Source organism: Pollachius pollachius, assembly GCF_949987615.1.
Source record: "Pollachius pollachius genome assembly, chromosome: 19".
NCBI classification, from domain to species: Eukaryota; Metazoa; Chordata; class Actinopteri; order Gadiformes; family Gadidae; genus Pollachius; species Pollachius pollachius.
In genome coordinates, this window is record NC_136952.1 from 9030301 (window position 1) to 9055520 (window position 25220).

Below are 25220 nucleotides of genomic sequence, written 5' to 3' on the forward strand. Positions count from 1 at the left end.
AAATATTAGGTTGTCACATCATCTAACTACATACAGATCAGCAAGACTAAAAATCACAATTAGTTCCTTTATTTTCTGACCAGTTTAGAATATGAAATGATTGTACATACAATGTACAAACATAGAGACAAATGGCCACATTGCATGAATCACTTTAGATTGTACCATTTTGCTTTTCCATTCCAACTGCTCATAATATAAAAAAAATTGTACAAACTATGGATTTGGTTACAATCTTCCGGACTCTTCTCTCTCTCTCTTCCCCCCCACCCCAGTCTTTCATCCTGCAGAATAATTCCCTCCAGAACTCTTTTCGTTGTTGCTGTAGCACCTCAAGAGTACGCAGGTGACACAGTATAACACTAAGTATTACATGTATACATGTAATGGGTTTTCAAAATATATTACAGGGGGGGGGGGGGGGGGGGGGGGGGGGGGGCGCTTAGGAAGGACGATCCACAGACACTTTAACGAACAACGTTTCATTTTCCATATTCAGCCACTTCCAATAGAGGGGTTGCAAGCTTGATTTTTTTTTATTAATATGAAGAAACAATGCACATTCCCAGGGAAAATGAATACATTTCTGTTCACGTGTCTCTATATTCATTTACATATATACAGGCATCACTAAAACGTTGACCCACTTTGACCTCGACTGACTGCGTTGACCTGTTCTGGACCAGAATAGGTAGACGTGCCTCTCTTCTTTGCATCATTTTTATTTCATTTTTATATATTCCATCCGCCCCCCTCCCTCCGTTTTTGCTGTGATTGTGAAACTATAGATTCTGGGTGTAGGTCTGTCTGATACATAAAATTGGCTCACATGTATAAAAGAACAAACTGTGAAATGATAGCTCCATGGGATTGATATATATATATGTTTTTTCGTTTCTGATAGCAGGTGAATAAATCTGAAATAGGATATTAATGGCAGTCTGTGTGTATGTTAAAATATGGAAACAATATGCCACTTGTTTGTTATCAAACAACTCATGTGCTCAACATCAGGATTAACATAGAACCGTGGTTTGTCATCAGCACATCAGATACAGTTGAAAGTATGTTTTCAAGTCTTACATGAAAAAAGGGTGAAAATATGAGTACAAAATAATTTACCAAACAAAACACAGGGTGGAAAAAAGTGAAAGGTCTTACGTTTAGAAACAAAACATATCCTATAAAAATAAATAAAAACAATATGAAGTTCTTTAAAAAAGTTATATATATCATTAAAATACCATTTGCCTGCCAACATGGTTTGCGAGATACACCAATTGCAAGCCTATTTCAAAATCGAATTATTTAGAATAACTTTAACATAAAATCCATAAATAGACCAGTTGTTGATTTATAATGTAACACAGCGGAACAGTGAGAAAATATTGCTTTTGTGTGAGCGTGTGTCATTTACAGTTTATTTTTTATTTCTAGTTCCGGAAAGACGGGTGAGCGTTCGATACAGAAGATGACAAATATGGGTCTTATTCACCCAGTGGCTATCATGGTGACATCTTCAACCTAAAAGCTAGCCGGCTAGAGGAACTGAATGCGGTATACGACGTTCAGTTCCTTTAGCGGCCATCATGGATCTAAGAGGTAGCTAGCTGGAAGAACTGAATGCGGTATTCCGCATTCAGTTCCTCTAGCGGCCATCACGGATCTTAAGCTAGCTAGGTAGGCGAACTCAATGCTGAATTGCATTCACTTCCTTCCGCCCAGCAAACGCTCAGATGATGGTGAGATGGTGATGGTGACTAGCTGAATAAGGCCAGTAGAGGGGTGCAGGGAGAGCACAGAGAACTGCAGGAAGTAGCTTATGAGGCGTATGGACTAGCAGTTAGCAGGATTTAGGAAGGACCCATACAGTAGGCTGGTTACAAACTAAGTTCAGCTGGATATGAGGGCAAGACGATCGGTTAGGGAGTTCGGACGATGCAACTAGGAAAGGACCAAACATTATCGAGATGATACAAAAATATTCACAAGAATATTTACAGTACAATAGTTTTGTTTTCTCTCAAAAAATAATACATTTGCATACTGAACAGCACTCTTTGCGAAAAGGTTCAAATTTAACATGTGTGGCAGAAGTTCCAATACTGTTTCAGAAAGCTCTCCTTAAACAGTAGTGATGATGACTTGACTGTGGCTTGCCCTGTATTTTTGAAAACAGTAATCCCTCCTCTGTATAAACAACTGTACACAAACACACACACAGACACACTCATTCTCACATCTACACACGCACACACATCGGCACAACCATTGCACACACAAACAAACACAAATATCTTGATTCTCATTCCCCTTACTTTGGTGATGGTGAGCAGTTAGTTTAAGAATTATGGATTTTTTTAAATTTGCAGCGTGAAAACAAACAGGAAAAAAAAAAAAACAACCTCAAAGACAAACAGTATACATCCAGCAAATGACTGCGGACGTCAGCATTGTCCCTTCGGTGTTAGTCTTAAATAAATGATACAAATTTAGTCTGACGTAATAATAATTATAATAATAGCAACAATATAATAATAACAAGTACAGACACATTAAGAGCCGAGTAAACAGCAACAAAAAAACAAAAACAAACACTATCTTAACCATTTGGAATAGCACGAGACAGGGGTTGGCACACATGCACTTTGTAGATTACAATAACAGCACACGATTGAACATGAAGGGGGAGATTTACTTGACAAAAAATGCTGAGATAAGCAAGTGTGGGACGATGTGAGGCTGACATACTCTACGGACGTTTCGGCAGCAAGTACTAAATTCAGCGGGACAGTCAGAGGATCCTACAAATACACTCAGTGTGTCGCTTTGTAGCGCTAATGCTTACGTAATGCTAGCCTCTTCAGGACCACCACGAGTTCCATTATGTTGTGTTGTTTATGTATGGTTGTTTTGATATGATTTCAGTTTAAGTTCTTTCTTTTTTTAACAGTTAAGAAAAACTGACAATAACTGAAGGAAAATGAGGGCCAATTGTTCCCATATTCCCATCCGTCCACTTTCAAAATGATGAAATGAAAAAAAAGAAGCTACAAAACGTTCGTAAATGATGTAAATAAATGTTTGAGGATAGACACAAATGGAGCTCTGCCTGTTGCTTTCATAAAAAAAAAGTTATTTTGTTTTTTTGCATTGCCATAATCTCTTGTGCTTTTAAACGATGAATGGTGGAACAAACCGTGCTACTAACCAGCCAAGAAAATAAGCTTTTTCGTTGATATTCGGTGGCTGTCTCAAATTGGCAATCACAACACGGACAGAATTCACACTGGCCAGAAAGGGCTTTCTTTTTTTTTTTTTTTACATATATTTTTTTCTCTTTTATACAGTTCATTCCTTTTTTTTTACATCTGAAAAGAAACAAAACATGAATTATAAAAATGCTACAACTAAAAACACCTTCCTAATGTCCACACGTACACCGGTGTGCGTGTGTGGTATATAAAATCGACTTAACATAGCTGCACAGTTCCAAGGTATCGGAGCGAGGAGCGAGGGAGGCCGGCCCTCTCGGTAGCGCCGTGACGGTAAGAGTTAAAACACCATTTTCAGTCAATCTGCGCTGGCCACTGAAAACTGTACATGAGGAAGAAGAGAGAGGGAGTGCATCTTTGTGTTTGCCAAGTTCTGTGAAACATTTGCGCTTTTTTGGGGAGCTGGGCGTGAAGGGGGGCGGTGGGGGCTGTTTCAACCCCAGGCAGTCAAGAAGTTTATATTTGATGTGCGTGTGTGAGTCAGTCTGTGAGTGTGTGTGTGTGTGTGTCTGTGTGAGTCCGCCCTCAGTTGTTTTCAAAGAGCGATAGTAGGTCATCGTTGCTGCTACTGGGAAGGTCGGGTGGGTCCAGGTAGGACAACAGCTCGTCTGGGTTGGCGAGCTCTGGAAGTAGCTGTGGGCGGGAGGTACAGGAGAAAGCATTAGTCAAGGGTTCAATCGAGTACAATGGTGTTCTGAAGAACACCGGCATGCTTCATCACTTTCAACTTTTTCTATGACAATATCTTTCTTTTAAATCCCTCTCAAAAAACATTTTTATCGATTTTTCTTTGTTTTTTCATCCACGGTTTGCTTTGAATCGTTATTCAGTTTTATTTGCATGTTCAGTTTCTGCGTTTCCATTCTGTATTTAATCATTATCAAGCATTTCGTAAACCTTGTTATGAATAAGGGCGACATAGACAAAGGCTATCAGTGCGTTACGTTACGTAACGTAACGACTAGTATTACAACCCTTCTGCGACAACCATCGTCTCTGCTGGCACCGTTAAGCGCGTGTACGTCAACTGGGTCCGCTCTCTCCCACGTCACACTTACGTCTAAGGAAGGTTCTGGCATGTCCGACCCCGACCCACTGTCTAGGCTGTTGGAGGGGTTGAAGGACAGGTCGCCGTGGGGATGGTTGTTAGGGCCGGGCTGTTGCTGCTGTTGATGCTGTTGTTGTTGTTGTTGCTGCTGCTGTTGTTGCTGCTGCTGTTGCTGCTGCTGTAATTGTTGTTGCTGTTGTTGTTGCTGGGAGGGCGGGGGCTGCCGCAAGGGCTGAGGAGGCCCCCCGTGGTGCAGCTGCGGACCCCCCTGGTGAGGGTGGTTGCCGTGGTGCGGAGAGGCGTGCTGTAGGGTCTGCTGCAAGGAGCTGTGTGATTGGTCAGTGCTGGCAGGATGAGGTATCTGTTGGCGAGTGTCAAAGTAAAAGGCGCCGTGTTAACCACTCAAATAGAAACAAGGTATGAGTTAATCAACCGGGAAAAAAATGTGTTCAGGAGATGATAACTAAAAAGCAATAAAATGGGCTGGTTAGTAATTAGGGATAGACAGACAAACAGTCATTCCAATGGATTTTCGGGAGAATTTTGAGAACGATAATATGTGTCCGGGTCAGAGCACACACACACACACACACACGTCAGACACATATTGTGTTCTCTCAATCCTGAGATCAAACCTACAGCATTTTGAGATACAAACATTCAGCATTGTTTTAATCTGGGTAGGCAAGTTCAGGGGACACATGAGGACAAAAGTTTCCGTCGTCTTGAATTCTTCATCGTCCAATCATCTAGAAGGCACCAGGGCACGGGCCGATGGGGCACTGAGTGCGTCGGCCGAGGAGGACTCACCGAGTCGGGCATGTTGTGGGAGAGCGGCTTGTCCTGGCTCATCAGGTTACCGGGCATGTCGGGGGGGTGGGAGAGCTGGGGGCCGTGCATGAAGTCATTCATGGACGTGCTGCCGGGGTTGCCGTGGGGAAAGTCGAAGTTTCCGTGGCCCCCGTAGCCTAGAAAGAGAGAAAATGAGGGCAAAATAAAAATTGATGCCACTTCAGAACAGACTCCTGCCACAGCACAGAGGTGGACAGATAAAATCAATGATATTTATGTTGTCGGAAAGATTTCTTCTTCTCCTCGTCTTTTGAAATCTTTTTTCCCCGACCCTTATGACCAGATTTTTGCGGAAGGTTTCGAATGAATGACCCTGTAATGTTTGTATTCGAGTAAACCTCATGATTTTTACAGAACATATGGCCACTTTACCGCTCCCAAAACACACAAATTTATTACATTTTGAATAATCTGACCCTCCCAAAATCAGACAGACCTACAAGCATACAGGCCTAAACAGCGCTAAATTTTCTAAAGTCAAATATGTAAAAAAACATTAGTTTGCGTCCGGGACTCCTCTTTCCCCTTTACCTTGGCCGCCGTACTCGCTGTTGTTCCCGCCGTGCTGCGGCGGGTAGGGCGACGGCCCGGGCCCTAGCTGGGCTATCATATCCATCACATTGGGCATGATCATCTGGCTGGGACTCATGGTCTTGAACCTCTTGGCCATCGGTCCATCTGGGTCCTCCTTGATGTGGATGTCCGACTTGATGGGCAGCGGCCGCCAGCTACACGTGGGGTCCACGGTCACCTCCTCGAATTCCGAGCTGAAAAGAAGAGAACGGAAAGAGAGGACGTTTTAACCAGGGAGTTTAATGAACTACAAAGCACTTGGTTTAGTTTTACTTGTAGGTCTTTGTGAATTTTGAATCTCTGGAAATAGGAGAACTCTAAGAGTGTAAACCAAACACTTTAGTCGATCTACAGTGAGTATAAAATTAAACAGACGTTGGTTTTAATAGGCTTAAATGACTGGCAACTGACACCGTTTGGCAGCCATTTGAATATTTCACAAGGAGCTGTTGCTGTGCTGTTTTTTTCAGTGTTTACTCACTTTTGAATGGCATTCAAGATTCCCCACATGTACTGGTCCACTTCAAGTCCTTCTAACAATGCCGTTTTACTGTGAAATGACACACACAAACTTACAGCGTTAACATCGGAAGGACTTGAACTTCAATCATCATTGTTCCACTTCAAGGGTTATATACATCAAGAATATGCAAGTTATATATTAATATATATATTATATATTAAACTGTAAATGATGGTTACTAGAACTTACTTGCATACAGGACATCGCCATGTACCCCTCTCACAGTTCAATTGTAAATAGGATTCCAAATCAAAACACTGCAAAAAAACGTACGTAGAAATTTAACAAGACATATATTCCCCATGGTAAAACAAGTATTTTAATGGAAATGCAAACACGCTTGTTAGCTAGTTCAGCCCACTATAAAAAAAAAAAAAGCCTTCTGTCCGACTCCTGGCAAACACTTTTTACATTTGAGCGAGGCAAGTTGCTGTTCACAGGCTTTCACTCTTGCACAAGCCACTCCCACGACTCCAATCACTCCAATCAGATTTTGGGGGGATGTCGCCAGAACGTTTGACTGAAGTTACTCTGAGGTAACCCAACATTTCAACAGGTAACTCATGCACATGAAGCAATGCATCTTTTCCTGTGTTTGAGACGTGCCTGGACGTGTTTGCAGTCATGTCCCCGCGCTGGAAGCTGTATTCGGCGGAAGGTGATCGGACATTTAAGGGAGACTTTGATGGCCGTCTGCTCCACGCCATCCTCGCCGTTGAGCGAGGGGTTGCCGGAGGACGCGGCTACGCTACTGAAGTTCCTCTTTACTGTAGGGCGAGAGACAGAGTGAGGGAGAGAGGGAGAGGGAGAGCGGGAGAGGGAGCGAGAGAGAGAGAGAAAGAAATGCTTGATTAGAGGTGTAAACTTTATACTAGGGTAATATTCCTCATTTAAATTTAGCTGAGGATTTTAACTAAAGCAACTCGTTGAAAACAAGCAAAGCATACAACAATAAGAGTAACTCCAAACCTAGTTCACAAACAACCTGTAGAGTGCAGAGTAGCCATCGGAATCAGAAATCAGAAATCAGAAATCAAAAGGATGGCATTAGGATTATTAGTTTTGAATAGGCCCCTTGTTTATTTATGTAAAGAAATATACACTGCTGTTTATTTCGTCAGTGTGTCTCTATATCAGTGTGTGTCTATCTCAGTGTGTGTCAATCTCAGTGTGTGTCCATGTCAATGTGTGTCTAGGTCAGTGTGTGTCTCTGGCAGTGTCTGTCTACGTCAGTGTTTGTCTCTGTCAGTGTGTGTCTCTGTCAATGTGTGTCTCTGTCAGTGTGTGTCTCTGTCAGTGTGTGTCTACGTCAGTGTGTGTCTCTGGCAGTGTGTGTCTCGGTCAGTGTGTGTCTATGTCAGCGTGTGTCCACATCAGTGTGTGTCCACATTATTGTGTGTGTATGTCAGTGTGTGTCTGCGTCAGTGTGTACCTGGCAATGTGTGTCTACGTCAGTGCGTGCCTATGTCGGTGTGTGTCTATGTCAGTGTGTGTCTGTGGCAGAGGGAGTGTGTGTGCGTACCTTTGGTGATGCAGTGCTCTGCGGGCAGGAGCCTCTTCTTCAGGAGGCCCTGCAGCACCGATCGGACCGAGGGCCGATGGACCAGCTGGAGCACAAACAGGTGGGACTGTTGGGGCGAAGGACACAGGTGGGGTTAGTGTTATCCACGCTGTAATGTTACTACATTAAGCAGACACTGAACTTTATGAACAAGATTGCTTTATTGAGTAAACTCTGTGAGCACGTCACTCTAGCACGGCTCTGTATTCTCTTCTTCTAATACATCTGATCCTGGTAGTCATAGTTAGTATGAGAATAGGCACAGGTGCCGCCACCTAGTGGTTGGGACTCATATCATGACACACGGCATTCTCATTGTTTTATCGAGAACAGCGGTGTTCATAATATTACAATAATATTATGTTATGTTTTGTGGAATATTTTATATATTTTTAGGATTTTTTCAATGCTGCAAAACTGCAACTGACACTGCCTTGCGCATCAACACCATTTACCGTGGTGCTACAGCGATTTAACCGATATCTACTTGTTCATGAGAAAATACGCTCTCCCCAAATACTAGGGGATAGTTATGATGCCCCATCTACTCATCATGCTAGGTTAATTTCTTTAGAAACCATGTTTGGCATTTCCGTTGTCATTCTCACTTGTGAAAACGGAGCATTCTCATCAATGTCATCGTAACATTCACCGTGCAACCAATCATTCTCCATCCCCTTTAGATCCCATAGCAACTCTCAAGTCCAGTTGTTGCTTTTTTGAGAAACTATTTGCGTCCTTCCTGATGTCATCTGTAATCTTAATGTATATCGGACCACAGACCACCCCCTCCTGGGGGCTAGGGTCAGGGGGGTGTCATAAACATTTGGCCTGTTAAGCCCTTTCAGACTGTAAATGGTGATTAAGGGCTACACAAATGAAACTGAATTGAAATGAACTGAATTTCAACCCCTCGTGATGGTATGAGCTCGAATTCCCCCGTTGCCGTCTACATGGGGCCATATTCCCGGTAGTCCTACTCACACAACAGCAGGCCGTGACGGTGATCTGGATGGTGTTCCTGCCCGGCTGGCACACGTGCTTGAGGTGCAGGGGCTTGTGGGACGTCTTGTTGTCGCCCCTCTCGATGGTGAGGGGCGTGGCGTTGACGCTGACCTGCACCGAGGCGGGCCAGTTGGTGTTCATCTGCCGGTCCTCGTGGTGGTAGCACTTGAACTGCAGCTCAAGGTCCGACCTGCCCGAACCCAACAAGGATTATTAGTTATGGATTATCGGTTATTAAGGCTACTTTTCACTTTTCTTTTGAAAATCTCTTTTTTTTTTTTTTATTTTGAAATTCACTTTCATTTGTACATATATTGGCAGAATGTGTGATTGTGTGAGTGTGTGAGTGTGAGTGTGAGTGTGTGTGAGAGAGAGAGAGAGAGAGAGAGAGAGAGAGAGAGAAAGAGAAAGAAAGAAAGAATGAAAGAAAGAAAGACAGAGTGAGTGAGTATGTGTGTGTGTGTGGGGGGGTTACCTCCACATGAGCGTCTGGTGCACGGAGGGCCGCAGGTGGAAGACGTGGTTGCTGACGGCCAGGTTGTGCTCCAGCCTGAAGGGCTCCAGCACTACCCCGTCCCGCACCGGGAAGGTCAGCCGGAGCTCCTCGTTGGGGTTCACTAGGCGCGGGGGGGGGGGAGGCACCAGGTTAGGTGAGGTGACGGCAAACTGGTCCACTTCCACTGGTTCAACCTCTAACTTCCCATTATAATCGGTGTGATTCGTTTTTGAGTTAGATAGGAACAAGCAAAAGGATTTCCGCATCGCTTTGCTATCATCGGTTGGTGATATATTTGTAGTGACAATACTCTTCCTTACGCCAACCGAAGACGTAGCAAAGCGATTCAAAACGTGTATGGGTTGCACTTTTGCAAAATTATCACATGACTATATAATTGTTTTATATCGGATTATGTCGGAAAGTGGCCGGACCTTATTTAAAAACATTTAACGCTTCGCCAACAAGAGCCTCAATGTGTGACACCTGCCCCTTTAAAAGGGACTCATTTCAACTTCAAACCTTTTAGTTGAATAAGTGAATACTGTGTAGTTCCTCTCTGGGGGTCTGGGGGACTGGGCTGTGGGGTGTAGGGAGAGAGAGGTGAGGGCTCACCTGGAGGAGGAGGAAGTGCGTTGATGTTTGGTTTGATGTCGGGGGGGAAGGGGGGCTTGACGTCCTGGTTGGGCGACAGGTACGGGGGGATGGTGCTGCCCGGTGTCATGGGAGGCGTGGGGTTTCCCGGGACGGGTGAGTGGGGGTAGTTCCCCACCGGCCTGGGAGGCTGCGGACAGGAGATCAATGGTCAGTTATGAATTAAGCAATATCACATGAGAGGTAATACTGCTGTCATGGTGAATATCAGAACGGCTGGGGTACGGTCGTAGGTATGAGGCCGCAGGTGGAGCCGAATCACTTATTAGGATCCATCAACACTAGATTCGCAACTGGACTGAGACCGTACTGTTGTCAAGGAACGAGCAAACGTGTCCTGTACAGTAGCTTGCTACTATGGGTAGGTCTAGGGATGTAATGGTTACTGGTGTTACGGTAAACCCCGATAAAAATGTTGTCAATAACAATTACCGTTTTCATTTCAAATAAAATTAATATCTCGGTGGATAACCGCGCCCGCGGTGTGGAAAACGTGTGCTTAAATCCTTCCCAGCGCTTCACCCGAGTCTCCTTAAGTTGCCGCGCAGGCGCACTGTGTAGCCTACAACATAATGTTTTAAGTTTCTTGAAGTTGGAATCATGGCGGAAGGAGGAGACGACAGCGCTCAATACACCCATCAGCCTTCAGCCAGCCAGGGATGTGCATTTCTGGCAAAAATACTATTCAATATTCGCTGAGAAGTATTCGAATAATATTCGAAAATCGGTCAATCAAGAACCCCACACGCACACACGCACCTCAGATGCACACACACAGAGGGAGAGGCTTTTATGATTTGTATGAAATCAATCTGTTCATTTCACCAACTGCGCCATCAACATTCAACATCAAAATTATTTCAACGTGGGCTTAGGCAGATAGGCCTACATGTGTCAAAAACAGATCACTATTTATTTATTTATTTTACTGAACACAGCCTGCATGACGGTGAAAAAGACACGTCAAAAAAAAAAACGTCACACGGTGTATCTTTTTACAATTTATTTGTTACCAGCATTCGTACTGTTGATCAGCAGAGAAACAGTCCGCCAAAGACGTTGACATCGCTTAGCAACCGAGGACGCTAGGGTTGATAAGTTACCAGACTTTTTGCTGAGTGATACGATAGAAAAAAAAAAAATCTACTTTCCTTGACAGTTGTCATTATATGCTTAGCAACGGTGAATTATCTTAAAATTATTCACCACCGGAAGTTGTGAAGGCCCATGCAAGTGAACGGAGCGTTCAACAGCATTGAGAAGAGCCGTGTAAAAAATAACGATAGTCCCATTCATTATTCGATATTCTACGTGACTCAGACTATTTGACGATCGTTGCCCATCCCTACCTTCTAAGAGGACTAAGTCTGAAGTATGGGCATATTTTGGGTATTTAAAAATACCACGATTATACCGAAAACCGGGATGATTTTAGTCACAACCATGAGGTCACATTTTCATACCGTTACATCCCTAGGTATGTCTAAACATTATGGGCGTCTTTCCTCCACTTCATATTCTCGAGAGGACTGTTCATCATTTAACCAACATTTTATTGGTGGAAATACGAGATTAAACCTACCCCGTTCATGTTTCCTTGGTTGTACTGGTATCCACCACTCCCAGAGAAGTTATTCGACTGGCCGTTGAACCCTGGCTCTTGCTGTTGGGGAGTAAACATGAAAAACGTCAAGAAAAATACCAAAACTTGTCTATTCATGGGTGTGATTGGGTTAGAAAACAGCAGGAACATGTATTTGTTCCTGCATGAATGCTCATTGGTAAGCAGTTCATAATTATTTATAAACGATGAGTAAGATAATGGTTTATCAGATCATTTATAAAAAGTAGGTTGATGATTGACAAACTATTTACAATTACTAATGCATTATAAAATTGTATAACACTGCATTTCATGATAAGTTCAGGTAATTAGAAAGCATTAGTTAAGTATTTTGTGAGAGCTCATCTAAAATGATGAGCCTCACAATGTCTCTGTTCGCTCTAACTTTATATGATTAACAACTGCGCATTATTTACAAGAGCAGACTGTTCTCCCAACAGCATATCAGTGAGTCCCCGCTTCCTTCCTTCACTCTGGTTGCTGCCATTAATTTGCAGAGTTCCAGGAGACTAGCTTCTGTCAAAGATGACCAATGTGTTCAGAATAGTCAATTATTCAAAACCAGTGCCAGTGACAACGAAACAAGATAAGTTTGTCGACAAAACACATATAATTCAGCGATTTTTCGGGCACTTTGATTAGCCACCTGTGATTAGCCACCTGTGAATAGCCACCTGTGATTAGCTACCTGTGTTTATCTACCTGACTCAACTATGGGCCCCTGTGGTGTCAAAGCACTTCAATCGACCACATAAACTGGGCCACAGAATAACCAGACTCTGGCAGTCAAAGGTGGGCCAGTGTTGCCGGGGTCATCGTGTTAAGGGCTACTCAAATAGAACCAAATGGACTCGATTTGATTGGGCGTGCGGGCTGACCTTGTAGTACTGGCCCATGGCAGCGCTGGGAGGGGGGTACTGTCCCTGGAGCTGCTGGCCCGGCATCCTCTGACCCGGATAGTTGGGCGAGGGCAGCGGTCTCTGGGCGGGGTTGGGCGCTGGGTACTGACCCTGCTGGCCAGGGAACTGGTTGTTTGGTCCGTACTGCTGCCCGCCGTAGCTCGGCTGGGAGGCAGAGAGAGAGAGAGAGAGAGAGAGAGAGAGAGAGAGAGAGAGAGAGAGAGAGAGAGATGGATTGTTATAATAGAGGAAACTGTATTTTCATCTGCACTCCAAGAAATGAACTTGACCCCTTGTTGTGTGTCTGAGGTTTACTCAGATGTCGTTATCAGCTGTTCATTGAGTGTACTCTCAGTGAAACCTAGTGTGTCTGACTGCTGCTGCTTGCCCCGGCCAGGGCGCAGAGAAATACATGCAGAATCTCAATGAGTGTTCGTTCCTCTGGTTAAATAAAGGTTGAATAAATCAAGATCGGCTCACCTCCCCCGGGTAGGGCCTCTTCATACCCTGCATGCTCATGCCCTGCGGCCGGGGCCCGGCGTAGCCCTGCTGCTGGGGCATCCGCTGGCCGTGGGGCCCGAACGGCCCCATGCCCTGGGCCCTGGGCTGGTTCATCCCCATGGGAGGGCCGCCCATGTTGGAAGCATTCATGCCCGGGCCCATGTTCCCCGAGAGGGTCCGCGGGCCCCGGGGACCCGGCTGGTTCATGAACTGGCTGTTGTACGCCTGGTTGGGTCCCATCTGGAAGGTGGAACTCATCTGGCGGGGGAGAGGAAGGAGGTCCCGGTCAGGTGTTACATACTTCAGAACACAGGCCGCTGTTGTGAATCAGCTGCCTCCAACTACATCCCAGGAACGTCAAGCCTGATTCTTTTTCACTGGCGTCAAATGACGTTCCTACAGACGGGGGTTGAGTGCGGCAGTACATCGCCACTCTGCTGGAATGTAATTCTACAGGGAGAGCTATTCACCACAGTATCCATCACTTTCAGTTTGCAATACTGAAAAAGGGTTGCCGGCGATGGCTTTTTGCTTATCGTCTGCTCCACTATTTTCTACCTCCTTGGGCTCTTGTGTAATCATTTAAACACTGTTGGCTTGTCGACTGTAACGTCTGATCTCATCCATTTTTAAGAGTGTTTAGTGGTAACTTCAGGGAACTACAAATTGTTGTGATCAACAAACACACAGCAGCAGGGAAGCAGAGCAGGGTGCATAATCAATACACTTCTCTCGCTGTAAGCTAAAAATATATATTGAACAGTCCTCATAGTTGTCATGGCAACACGGCGACAGCGGCTTTAGCCCTTTCCTTACCGGTCCGTACTGGCCCATGTCCTTGTTCTGCGTCTCCTGCATGGCAGCTACGGTTGCCGTGGCGGTGGCGGTTGCCGTAGCAGCCGCGGCGGCTACCGCGGCGGCGGCTGCGGCGGCCGCGGGCTGGGCGAAGTCCGACTGCTGCCGGCCGTGGGGAGGCATGCCCATGCCCCCTGGTCCGGAGTTGGGACCCCCAGGGTAACTGCAGCACAGAGAGGAGAGTCAGACAGGAGGTAAGGAGGCAGGTCTGGTGTTTACGAGCCCTGTCCGTCCATTTCATTTGACCCGACAGTATTTATCGCAGGGACATATCCTTTAAGCGACAGAAACATAATGCAACACGGCAGAACATTGCAAGCCATATCATATTTTTTGTTTTGTGCATGTTTAACCACGATTTACCGTGACCTAAATAAAGAACAAATAAAATGTAATGAAATAACTTGGGAGCAGGGATGCCAACAGGTACGTTGCGGGCATGTGGGATCGAACCCAGGACCTTTCGTACTGGAGGTCAAACACCCTAGCTACTACACACCCTCCAGAACCCCAGTGGGCCTATCACAGAACCTCTCGATCTCCACTCCAGACATTAGACCCCTTTAAATCCACCAAGGGGGCATGGACTCACTTGCCACCGAAGCCCCCTCCCCCGGGGTAGTTGGGTCTGCCGTACATGCCCTGCTGCATGTAGCCCTGGTTGGGGTTGCCCTTGTTGGGGAACTGCTGCTGGTTTCCGGGGAACTGCGGGGAGTTCATGCCCTGGTTGTTCCCTGGCATCCCCGAGCCCATGGGGTTTCCCCCTTGGTTCATGGGGTTGTTGTTGTTGGCCATGGGATTCCCTAGCACCTATGAGGAACACAGAGACAATGAGTATAGTTATGTCAACATGGGTAGCAACACAGAGTTTATGTTTTTAGCATTAAGTCTGAAAACTACTCATGTCAACTATTCGTTTCTGTCAACTGAATATATATACGATTGTATAATTATCCTTAATATAAGTCATAATTTGTGATGAACACTTAAGCATTAATTAGCATCACATTCAACTCAATAACTTTTGTATTGGCTTGTGCATCCTTAATTGCTCTCCTTCTAATTACAGTGCTTCAATTCTACAAATACAAGACAACATAACCAAAATGTAATCGTAAATGTAATTACCAATAAAAATCAAACAACGTGTCAAGAAACACTCCTTATCCTTTGTGTAATAAGGGACATCAAGACTATGAGAATACTAAGCAATGCTGTTTCTCAATGAGAGAAAGCAACAAAGAACCGATGAGAGAGAGAGAGTGACTAAGACAGCAAGAGAGAAAGAGTGAAAGAGAGAGGGGTGTTTTTCTGTTCTCAGATAAATGTGTGTGTGTGTGTGTGTGTGTGTGTGTGTGTGTGTGTGTGTGTGTGTGTGTGTGTGTGTGTGTGTGTGTGTGTGTGTGTGTGTGTGTGTGTGTGTGTGTGTGTGTGTGTGTGTGTGTGTCGTGGGTGTGTGAGCAAATCAGCCCTCACCTGACTCTGGGACGTGTTGGTCACGCCCCACACGGTGGTCACCACGGACAACGAGCCCGGCGGCTGATTGGTGTTCTGTTGCCATGGCACCGAGTCGTAGGGAAAGGACCCATCACTGCGAGAGACAGAACACGACCCGCAGTGTCAGCACAAAAAAACACACAAAAAAAGACCAAAGGGAGACACAGAGCGACTTCACTGACGGTACCAGTCCAACACTTGTCTTTATGTCAGACACCCGCACCGTGACGCATACATTTATCTTCGTTAGTGTGGCGACGGGACAGACAGACAGGCAGACATGTGTTTTTACGGTTGAGACTCTGGTAAGTTGTACCACGATGGCGATAGGCTGCACTGTAATGATTAACTGCGTGTTTTATGGGCTGTTGGAGCGGTGGCAGGCGCTGAGTGTGAAAGTGTGTCTTGCTCACTGATCCATGAGGAGCAGGGGAGTCTGCATAGGGAAGGAGAGGGCCGGCCCTTCTCCTTGGGGACACACACACCACGCAGACACATGTGCACACTGGCTGACACACACGGAGACACGTATACAAACCCACACATACACACACAAACACATATGCACACTAGTTGAATGAACACACCCCCTCAGACAAACACACAATGACAGACATGCAAACACACACACACACACATACACATACAGAAAAACACACGCACACACTTGCTGTACACACACCCTCAGACAAACACAAAAACACACCCAAAAACACGCATACAGAGACATAGAAACTCACACACAAACACACTCCATTTGCTTTTCACACATGTATATATGCAGACACAAATGGTATGAATGCACACACAAAGACAGACACACTCCACCTGCTGTATGCACACATGTGCACACACACACACAACACACACACACACAGACACACACACACACGCACACCAGGGTTGGCGGCTTGGCCACTGACCCGTGTGAGAGTCCGGGCTTCATGGAGTTCATGGGGGGCTGCATGGGGCCCTTCCCGGGGGGCTCGCTCTGACGGGTCTTCTGGTGGCGAAGCAGGAGGAGGCGTCCCAGCTCCTCACACCAGGACGACAGGAGAGCTGGAGGAGGAGGAAGAGGAGGAGGGAGAGGGAGGAGGAGGAGGAGAGGGAGGAGGAGGAGGAAGAGGAAGAGTAGAGAGGAGGAGGAGGAACAGGAGGAGCAGGAGGTGAGAGGAGGAGGAGAGGGAAGAAGAGGAGGAAGAGTAGAGAGGAGGGGGAGGAGAGGGAGGAGGAGAGAGGAGGAGGAGGAGGAACAGAAGGCGAGAGGAGGAGGAGGAGAGGGAGGAGGTGGAGGATGAGAGTGGAGGAGCGAGGAGGAGAAAGACGAGGAGGAGGAGGAGAGGGAGGAGGAAGAGTGGATTAGCGTGGTGGCGTCTCACTTGGGCGAGAAACATCTCCACAGATAACTTCGTCCAACACCAATCCCCCTTTGCAGAAGGCCTCCCAGCGGGGGAGCGGTGTGTGTGTGTGTGAGAGCAGGGAGGGCAGATGAAACATAAACAACAAAAAAGGAACAGAAGAAGGCGAGAGAAAACAAATTCAAAAGCAATGGCCCCGCTGGCTGAGCGATGAAACTCCCTTCAAGACCAAAGCGAAAATAAAACACCCCAAAAAAAATTTAATGAGGTGTTTGATGTACTACAACACACCCTGGGCCTCAACCTTGCGGCGCGTCACTCCCTCTCTTGTGCACTAGGGGTCACTGTTGGACAGCCGGTGGAGCTCACGGAGTCTTCCCTATCAGGACCCACCGCTCTGGTAGGTGGCGACACCCGGAGAGAGCGCTTGATCAAATCATATGCTTTTCATCTGCAGTGCATCTCTTGCACTGAGCACACTACAAAAGACCCACTTTTCCTTTTCAATATCCCTCCCTCTCTGTGAAACTCTCTCGACCCTTCCTCAGCAGCAGAAACAAAGGGAATGTGGATTTAATCAAAGCAAGGCGGAGCCGCCCCCATCCACTAAGTCACAGCAGTGGCACTCGTGTCCCTGTGGCTTGTGTGTGCGTGCGTGCATGTGTGTCTGTGTTTGTGTGTGTTGGGGAGGCATGTAATGATGTGATGGGTGTCGCAGCAGCACCCGGTGCTGGCGGACAGATCCGGTCTGCTGCCGAAACACACAAGGACACCCCACCCTGCTACCATTACACAGGGAGGGCGAGAGAGAGAGAGAGAGAGAGAGAGAGAGAGAGAGAGAGAGAGAGAGAGAGAGCATGCTAATGGAACTGGTAGAACAAACAACAGCTTCCCCTACTTCCGTCATAAACGTGGCAATAACACAAACTCACACACACACAAACACACACACTAGATGAATCCTCAGGCACTGAGCAAAAAATACTGTCCCTGGCACTCTCATCCATTCATGTGGTGTGTGTTTTGTGCAAACACGCACTTTCATACACAGACACACACTCCTAATAAATAGACACAAGATGTCGTCTGAGTGCCAAATTTCTTGTTGTGAAACTAAAAGCAAATGACACACGCACACACACACACAGCAGCCTCACGTCGTGCTAAAGACCAGTGCTGGAATACAAAGGACGAGTACAGATGGTGCTAGCAGTCTCCTCTCTCCACTCACCCTCTCCTCCCCCATCTCCCTCTCTCCTTCACTCGCCGTTCGCCCGCCTCTTCTCTCCTTCCTCTCCTCTCTCCCATCCCCTCCTCTCTGCTCTCACCCTCCTCTCCCTCATTGGCCGTTCTCTCCTCTCCCATCCCTTCCTCACTCCTCTCCTCTCTGCAATCCTCTCGTCCATCTCCCTCCTCCCTCCTCTCCTCCCCTCTCTCCCTCCCCCTACTCTCAGCCCTTCCTCCCCCCTCTCCCGCTCTCCTTTCTCCTCCTCTTTAGAGCCATCACAGGGCACAGGACTGGAGGCAGCTGTGTCTCTATGCTGCTGGCATGACAGGGGCCAACAGGACCTGCTGTGGTCCTCCTCGGGAGGCTTGGCTACAGATCACCTGCCTTGAAGGACGGGCTGGGCGGTGGCTGCCTTTTAATCAGAACGTCCCCCACCCCCTTCGCACCGAAAGATAAAACACACACACACACACACACACACACACGGATTGTTGCTAGGGCTGGTCCTGATTCAAACCACACAGGAGTCAAGTAGGAGAGGAGGAGGAAAGGACTTATAGTAGGACATATATACATCCTCCCTCTCCTCTCGCGCTCTTTCTCTCTCCCAGCGAGTTGTCCAATCGGGGGGGGGGGGGGGGGGGGGAGGAGCTCTGGCGACCTGCCAGCATGTTACAGCTCAATTAGGTCTGATTATTCTCTTAACAACGAGGGCTTACTCTGTCTCTCTCTCTCTCTCTCTTCATCCATCTCTCCGTCTCCCTCTCTCTCTCGCCTCTAACACTGTGGATAAACACATCTTTGCTGCTGTTTACCCTCTCCCCCCCCGATCCAAAACAGTACCGCTGCGAGACGGTTGTTTGGCTGGATGGAGACGAGGGAGGTGCAGTGATGGGGGTGGGGGGTGATGGGTGGAGAGGTGGAGGGGGGATGGATAGGGGGTAGAGGGGCTGTGTCCTCATTTCACACCGTGGCAGACACCAACAGCCGCAGGACAGTTTGCCGCCATGGGAGGGAGGATGGTGGTGGGAGGGGGGGGGAAATGAAGTAGAGAAGAGATAGGCAGAAATGACAAAGCTGAGCATTCAGGTGACATCAGTGGATAGCTTGCAGAGAGAGAGAGAGGGGGGGGGGAGAGATAGGGGGAGAGGGCGGCAGAAAGAGAGAGCAAGAGAGCGGGGAGAGAGAGGGAGAGGGAGGGCCAGAGAGAGAGAGGGGGGGAGAGGGAGGGAGAGGGAGGGCCAGAGAGAGAGAGAGGGGTAGAGGGAGCGAGAGAGGGACAGGGGAGAGAGGGGGGGAGAGAAAGAGACAGAGGTGGGGACTGAAGAGTGAGGGAGAGAGAAAGAGAGAGAGAGAAAGAGAGACAGAGGTGGAGGGAGGGAGAAGCTACCGCCCCTGCCTTCAAGGGGAATTATTCTAACCCACCATTACATAAAAAACTGAGGATTATCACCGCACAAAATGACCACCTTGTCCAAACGCCAGCCTGTGTTAAAGAGGGGGTGCGTTGTCATCCAGTCACAGAGACAACACAAGTTCACATGTGGAGTGTCGGGGGAGTCACGAGCGGCCTGACAATCAGCCACTTTTTTTTAACCTTACCCATAAGCCATTGCGTTGCTGTGCGGTCGATGCCCCGGAGAGGATAAGCGTCAGATAAAACACAAACCCCTCGATCACGATCCCCCCCCCCCCCCACGCAAACAAGACTGTTTCCCTGCCTTTGAATACCCCCCACTGTATGAAACGGGGAGCTAACCGGACGTTGTCCCGTCTCGTTGGCCTTGGGGCTATGTCTCCCGTTTAGCGCTGGTGGATCCGTCAGCAGGAGACAGGGCGAGCGAGAGAGGGGGGCGGTGGGTGCTGGTATGGGGGGCGGGCTTTTGCCTCACATACACTCCCAGGGGCCCCTAGAGGCCCCCGGTGCGCTTGTGTGTCTGAGCCGTATTGATATTCTGGTGCTCAGCTGCCTGGCCTCTGACGGCCGCGGCAGGGAGAGAGGTCAGCAGAAATACATCTGCCAGGACAAGATGGGCGGGCTCCCCCACACCCACACACACACACAGGCAGACACACACACACACACACACACAGGCACAAGCAGGCACACACACACACACACACACACAGGCGGAGGCTGATGCAGCTTCCAGGTTGCTGTCATGGTGCGCAAACCCCCCCCCCCCCCCCCCCTTCGTTCGTTCACACACACACATACTAACACACACTAACACAACCACACACACACTCACTCTCCCCAGCCCTACCCCAGGGAGACATGACAAATGACATGGACTGCGTCCCTGACAGTTGTTCAATGCTCTTTCCAATGATAATGCTGCTCCAGTCCCCACCCACTGACACACACACACACACACACACACACACACACACACACACACGGTGCTTTCACGCAGGTGCACGCAGGCAAACACACACACATCCACCACGCTAGCAGAGCAAGTCGTTATTTTTTTCATGTTTTGGTTTCTATCCACTTTCTTTCTCATCAAAAAAAGGGAAAGGATGAGGACTAACAGCATCTGTTCACAAACAAACCCAAACAAAAAGAGACTAATTTGGACCAAATCAGAAGTACTGTACCACAGAGTACTGAGTCCAAACAATGGGCCGTCTACAGCGTTTAAAACAGCCCCTTGTGATATGACCTTCTCTCATGATAAAATCTATTCACACTTTCCCTTTGCTTTACGTCTACCTTCCTTCCTCCCTCCCTTTCTCGTTCCGCCCTTCCTTGCCTCCATCTTTCCCTCCCTGTTCCCTCCCACTGGCAGGGAACTGGTTTGGAGGCAGCAGGTATGGCAGAATGCCATGGGCTTCATTTCTTCACCCCTCTCTGCCCATTCCGCCTCCTCCTCCTCCTCTTCCTCCTCCTCCGCCTTCCCCACATCCTCCCCCCAGCTCATGGACACCTGCTCCCTCACGTGAACCCTGCCCACCGAACTCTATATCCACTATATTCCCTTACCCTCTCACCCCCTTAAATTCCACCTCCCAGCAGGCACTCCATCACGCCACGGTATGGTACGCTGTGACCGTGGGACTCCCAGCACCGATAACAACAACGCTCAAACCCCCCGTCGGCGGCCTCCCAGGTGGGGGGTTGCTAGAACACACTCAGCCCCAGGAGGCCCCGGAAGAAGGAGGACAAAAGAGGCGCGCCGGGCAAGCTAATAGCCACCAGCGATAGCTAAAGCTAACAAGGTGCTAGGTGGAAACCTTTTTCTATTAAGGCCTTCCGGTGGCCTGGAAGAAGGAGGGCAAGAGAGGCGCGCCGGGCAAGCTAATAGCCACCGGCGATAGCTAAAGCTAACAAGGTGCTAGGTGGAAACCTTTTTCTATTAAGGCCTTCCGGTGGCCTGGAAGAAGGAGGGCAAGAGAGGCGCGCCGGGCAAGCTAAAAGCCACCGGCGATAGCTACAAGCTAACAAGGTGCTGGGGGGAAACCTGTTTCTATCAAGGCCTTGGCCTGGAAGATGGAGAGCAAGAGAGGTCTGCGAGGCAAGCACATCCAGTGTCACGCTGGATGTAGCGACGGGCTAACAAGCTGCTGTTGGAACTCAGTTCCTGCGGTTCTCCCATGCCGGTTTCACGGAAACTCCCAGCATTCAACGTCCGACCCCAGGCCCCTCTGCGATTGGTTCTCTCCTCCCCTGCCTACTGCGCTACACTCAAGTCTACACACTGTGCACGACGGACTGAATGAAGTCAGTTTGAACAGCGGGCGGGGTAGGGAAGCTGCGGGGGGCGAACGGAGGGTCCGTCGCCTCGTCGTAAATCACCATCCCCTCCCCCTGACACGGCCACCGGCATGGACACCCCCTTCCGGACCCCCCCCCCCCCCCCCCCCCCCCCCCCGCCTGGCCACCATCAGACTTCTCTCGGTGTTCACCCAGATGCCACACGTTATTCAGCCATGCCAATTTGATAATGTGATGGAAGCCACGCTAGGAATTAGCACGTTGCGCTTGGAACGCATCGGTGTGTGTGTGTGTGTGTGTGTGTGTGTGTGTGTGCATGCGTGCGTGTGTCTGTGTGCGTAGTTTGTGTCCATTTCACTGAACACAAGTGGGTCCAGCAGGTTAAAGATGTTTCAGGCTGCCAAGTGGGTGTTTGTGTGGGTGTGTGTGTGTGTGTGTGTGTGTGTGTGTGTGTGTGTGTGTGTGTGTGTGTGTGTCCGCGTGTGTGTGTGTTGGGGAGGGGGTGAGAGCGGGTGTGAGAGGGCAGCGAGCACACAGGTGTAATCTTGTTTTTAGCACCTGCCACAGCCCCGTCCGGCCCCCCACCTCAGCCCACCAGGGGGTCACCGAGGCGTCAGCGGCGTGAACAAGGTGATGTAAAAACAAGTGAGTTAATGCACTCACTTCATCACTACCTCCTTTAACAGTCAAACTGCCAGCTCCCTGCCAGCACTTTCATAGCTTGGGGGGTTTAGGCAGGGGGGCGGGGGCTGGTGGCACATGGGCAGCCTATGTGAACACGAGGACATGTAAGCAGTTGGAGCTCGGAGTGAAATACAGCCACAGATAACTGGCATATACGATTCTATAAAAGAAAATTGCTACATAATCCATAGTGCTCCTCGTTAGGACAGAGTGCTACTGCCTCTTCTCAGCACCTTGCCTTTTTTGAAACTCAGCTCTCTCTCACTCTGTTTCTTTGTCTCTCTCTCTCTCTCTCTCTCCTAGTGCGGTCGGAGCCTGGCCATTGAGTGCTTCACCCAGTGGCCTCATGGGGAGCCAGACATGTTGGCTGGGTTTTATGGTTCATTTCAGCGCTGCTGCTGCCCAACCGGCTTTAAATACAACCCCTTCGACTGGCCACATGGCCACACTGTGGTGCCATGTCCATCCGGGCGAGAGACAGAGACAGAGACAGAGACAGAGACAGAGAGAGAGAGACAGAGACAGAGACAGAGACAGAGAGAGAGAGAGAGAGAGAGAGAGAGAGAGAGAGAGAGAGAGAGAGAGATACTTGGGCCAGTCCCAGGGAGGTTTTTGCAGAGGCCAGGAGCATATGTGGCCATGTTGTGGAGGGAAAACAAGTAAGGGAAGAAAAAGAAGTGATTGCTGCCAGGGACTGTGAGTGTATCTGGGGCTGCTGCCCTGACATGTCCTGTGTTGTGTTGTGTATGGTGAGACGGCTGGATGAGGGGAGGGGAGGACTTTTGATGCTCATTGAGATTTCTATATTTCCTTCATGGGGTCTCGAAGCATGAGAGAGCTGCTTGACGCTGTTTTAAGATTGTTATTTTCTCATGTTTGTTTGTGTACATCCCTATCTCTGGGCTGGAAGGGGTGGCAAGTGACACACCTGCATAGCTCCTGAATGAAAATCAATAGTGTGAGGAAATCTTCAAATAAAAATCCATGTGGCCAGATTTCGGAACGATAAACCTCTGCAGATAAGTCTGTTGTGTGCTCAGTGAATACTATCCGGAACAGCAGATAACTGCAATCTGAGCTCTGGTTTTATGCCAACCGCGAAAGTGTGTGAGTCTATTTCTTCATAATGGTTGTACAGTTACCAACCTTTAAGTAGGCCAGTGTTTAAAGAGATAATCTCTCTTGGCGTATGTGACAAATTTCTTCCTTGCCATTCTGTTGTGCTTAGAAAACACGAAGGTGGAAATCTTTAGAATTTGCCTTCCATGGTGTGAAGTAATTCCTTGTGCATTAAATCCTTAAAAACAACCCCTCGACTACAAATTCAATCTGTTCAATGCATGTCTCTCCATCGGGCTGTAAGCTGATTTCAGAGCAGAACTGCCTACAAACCTCCATCTTTATGTCTTAACCCAGTGAGGCCAATCCACCAATGCGAGCACAGTGTGCTCTTTAGTCGAGCTAAAGGGGGCCGACATAGATGGCGAAATCAAGGTCACACGTTTTCCTTTTACCGTGAACGATACTTTTTAAAATCACATTCACATGCGATTCACCGAAGCATTTCTTCCTTGTCTGGGTAGGGAACGAGTGATTACATAATACGGCACAACGTAGCGAAACGTGTGGGTGACAAATCCGTCTGTCAGCAGCAGATTATTAAAAAAAAAGAACCCAAACAAACGCTCAATTGAGATCTGAGATTGTCTCTCTTTCACGGCAGCAGACAGCGGCTGCTCTTTGACGCGGCCGATCGGCCCCACAAAGGCTCCACCGACAGGGCGAGAGACAGAAAGAGAGTGTGTGTGTGTGTGTGTGTGTTTAACCACGTGCACGCCCCTCTAACCAGATTAGCGGATAGGCCGAGCGGGCACGGAGACGGCCTTCGCCAGCAGCCAGACCCGTTTCCCCGAGCAACAGGCGGCTATTAAAGAAGGGCGGGGCGCAAACCCTCGTCTGCAATGATACCAATTAGGCTGGGAGCAGATGCGCTCAGACAAGAGTGCCCTCCTCGCTGGAGGAGAGGGAGGAGGAGGAGGAGGAGGAGGAAGAGGAGGAGGAGAGCAGGGAGGAGGAGAAGGAAGAGGAGGAGGAGGAGAAGGAAGAGGAGGAGGAGGAGGAGGAGGAGGAGGAGAGCAGGTAGGAGGAGGAGGGGGAGGAGGAGGAGGAGGAGGAGGAGGAGAAGGAAGAGGAGGAGGAGGAGGAGGAGGAGGAGGAGGAGGAGAGCAGGGAGGAGGAGGAGGGAGAGCTAGAGGGGAGCAGGAAGGAGAGGATGGGGGGTAAAGCCGGTAGTAGCGTGTTGGCACACACTGGCGGCTGATTCACCTGTGACCTTTTCACAGCGTGCACGGCGGTCGCAGCCCGCCTTCAGAGCAGTGCAGGGAGACACACACACGCTGGAGCAGCATGAGTAGGGGTCCTGGTGCCCCCATCCCCGCCAGGCTCATTAGAGGGATCCATATGTGCAAACAGCACACCCCTTCACCCCCCCACATCTGAATAACACCCGACTCTGTAGGCGCCAACATCGGCCAAAATGAAGGTTATCCCATCGTTCAGAAGACCTACCCCTAGATTGGAACATTCACACACAGCTAGTATTTCAATATGACATCATTTGAAAGTACATGTTCCTTGGACGACTTCTACGCTGAAAAGCTCATGAGAGAAATGTGGAGTGTGGCAAAAGCAAAGTTGAATAAATAATACTGATCCAAATAAAAATAACATGACAAAAATCAATATATATAGATAAATCAACAACCACAATGTGTAGACAACCATGCTTCATAAAACTCCAACAACATAACAGAACAGCAGCCAATGTCTGTGCAATCCTTACAGTGTGTGTGTGTGCGTGTGTGTG

The 25220-nt window shown here is 48.3% G+C and overlaps 1 protein-coding gene across 2 annotated transcripts in view; it reads right to left on the reverse strand.

Moving 5' to 3' along the window:
• Positions 1 to 22: 22 nt before the first annotated feature.
• Positions 23 to 25220, reverse strand: part of LOC307090595 (zinc finger MIZ domain-containing protein 1-like) — a 106865-nt gene continuing 81667 nt past the window's right edge. For both annotated transcript variants that reach the window (XM_079757326.1, XM_079757327.1), the window contains 18 exons: positions 16287 to 16422; positions 15343 to 15457; positions 14459 to 14676; positions 13828 to 14029; positions 12991 to 13269; positions 12490 to 12675; positions 11570 to 11650; positions 9949 to 10117; positions 9313 to 9454; positions 8817 to 9027; positions 7794 to 7899; positions 6878 to 7038; positions 6461 to 6528; positions 6230 to 6298; positions 5707 to 5942; positions 5134 to 5291; positions 4334 to 4684; positions 23 to 3908 (listed from right to left, as the gene is read on the reverse strand). In XM_079757326.1, coding sequence (XP_079613452.1) covers positions 3801 to 3908; positions 4334 to 4684; positions 5134 to 5291; positions 5707 to 5942; positions 6230 to 6298; positions 6461 to 6528; positions 6878 to 7038; positions 7794 to 7899; positions 8817 to 9027; positions 9313 to 9454; positions 9949 to 10117; positions 11570 to 11650; positions 12490 to 12675; positions 12991 to 13269; positions 13828 to 14029; positions 14459 to 14676; positions 15343 to 15457; positions 16287 to 16422 — 2996 coding nt within the window. In that variant the 3' untranslated portion in view covers positions 23 to 3800. The remainder of the gene's footprint in view (positions 3909 to 4333; positions 4685 to 5133; positions 5292 to 5706; positions 5943 to 6229; positions 6299 to 6460; positions 6529 to 6877; positions 7039 to 7793; positions 7900 to 8816; positions 9028 to 9312; positions 9455 to 9948; positions 10118 to 11569; positions 11651 to 12489; positions 12676 to 12990; positions 13270 to 13827; positions 14030 to 14458; positions 14677 to 15342; positions 15458 to 16286; positions 16423 to 25220) is intronic.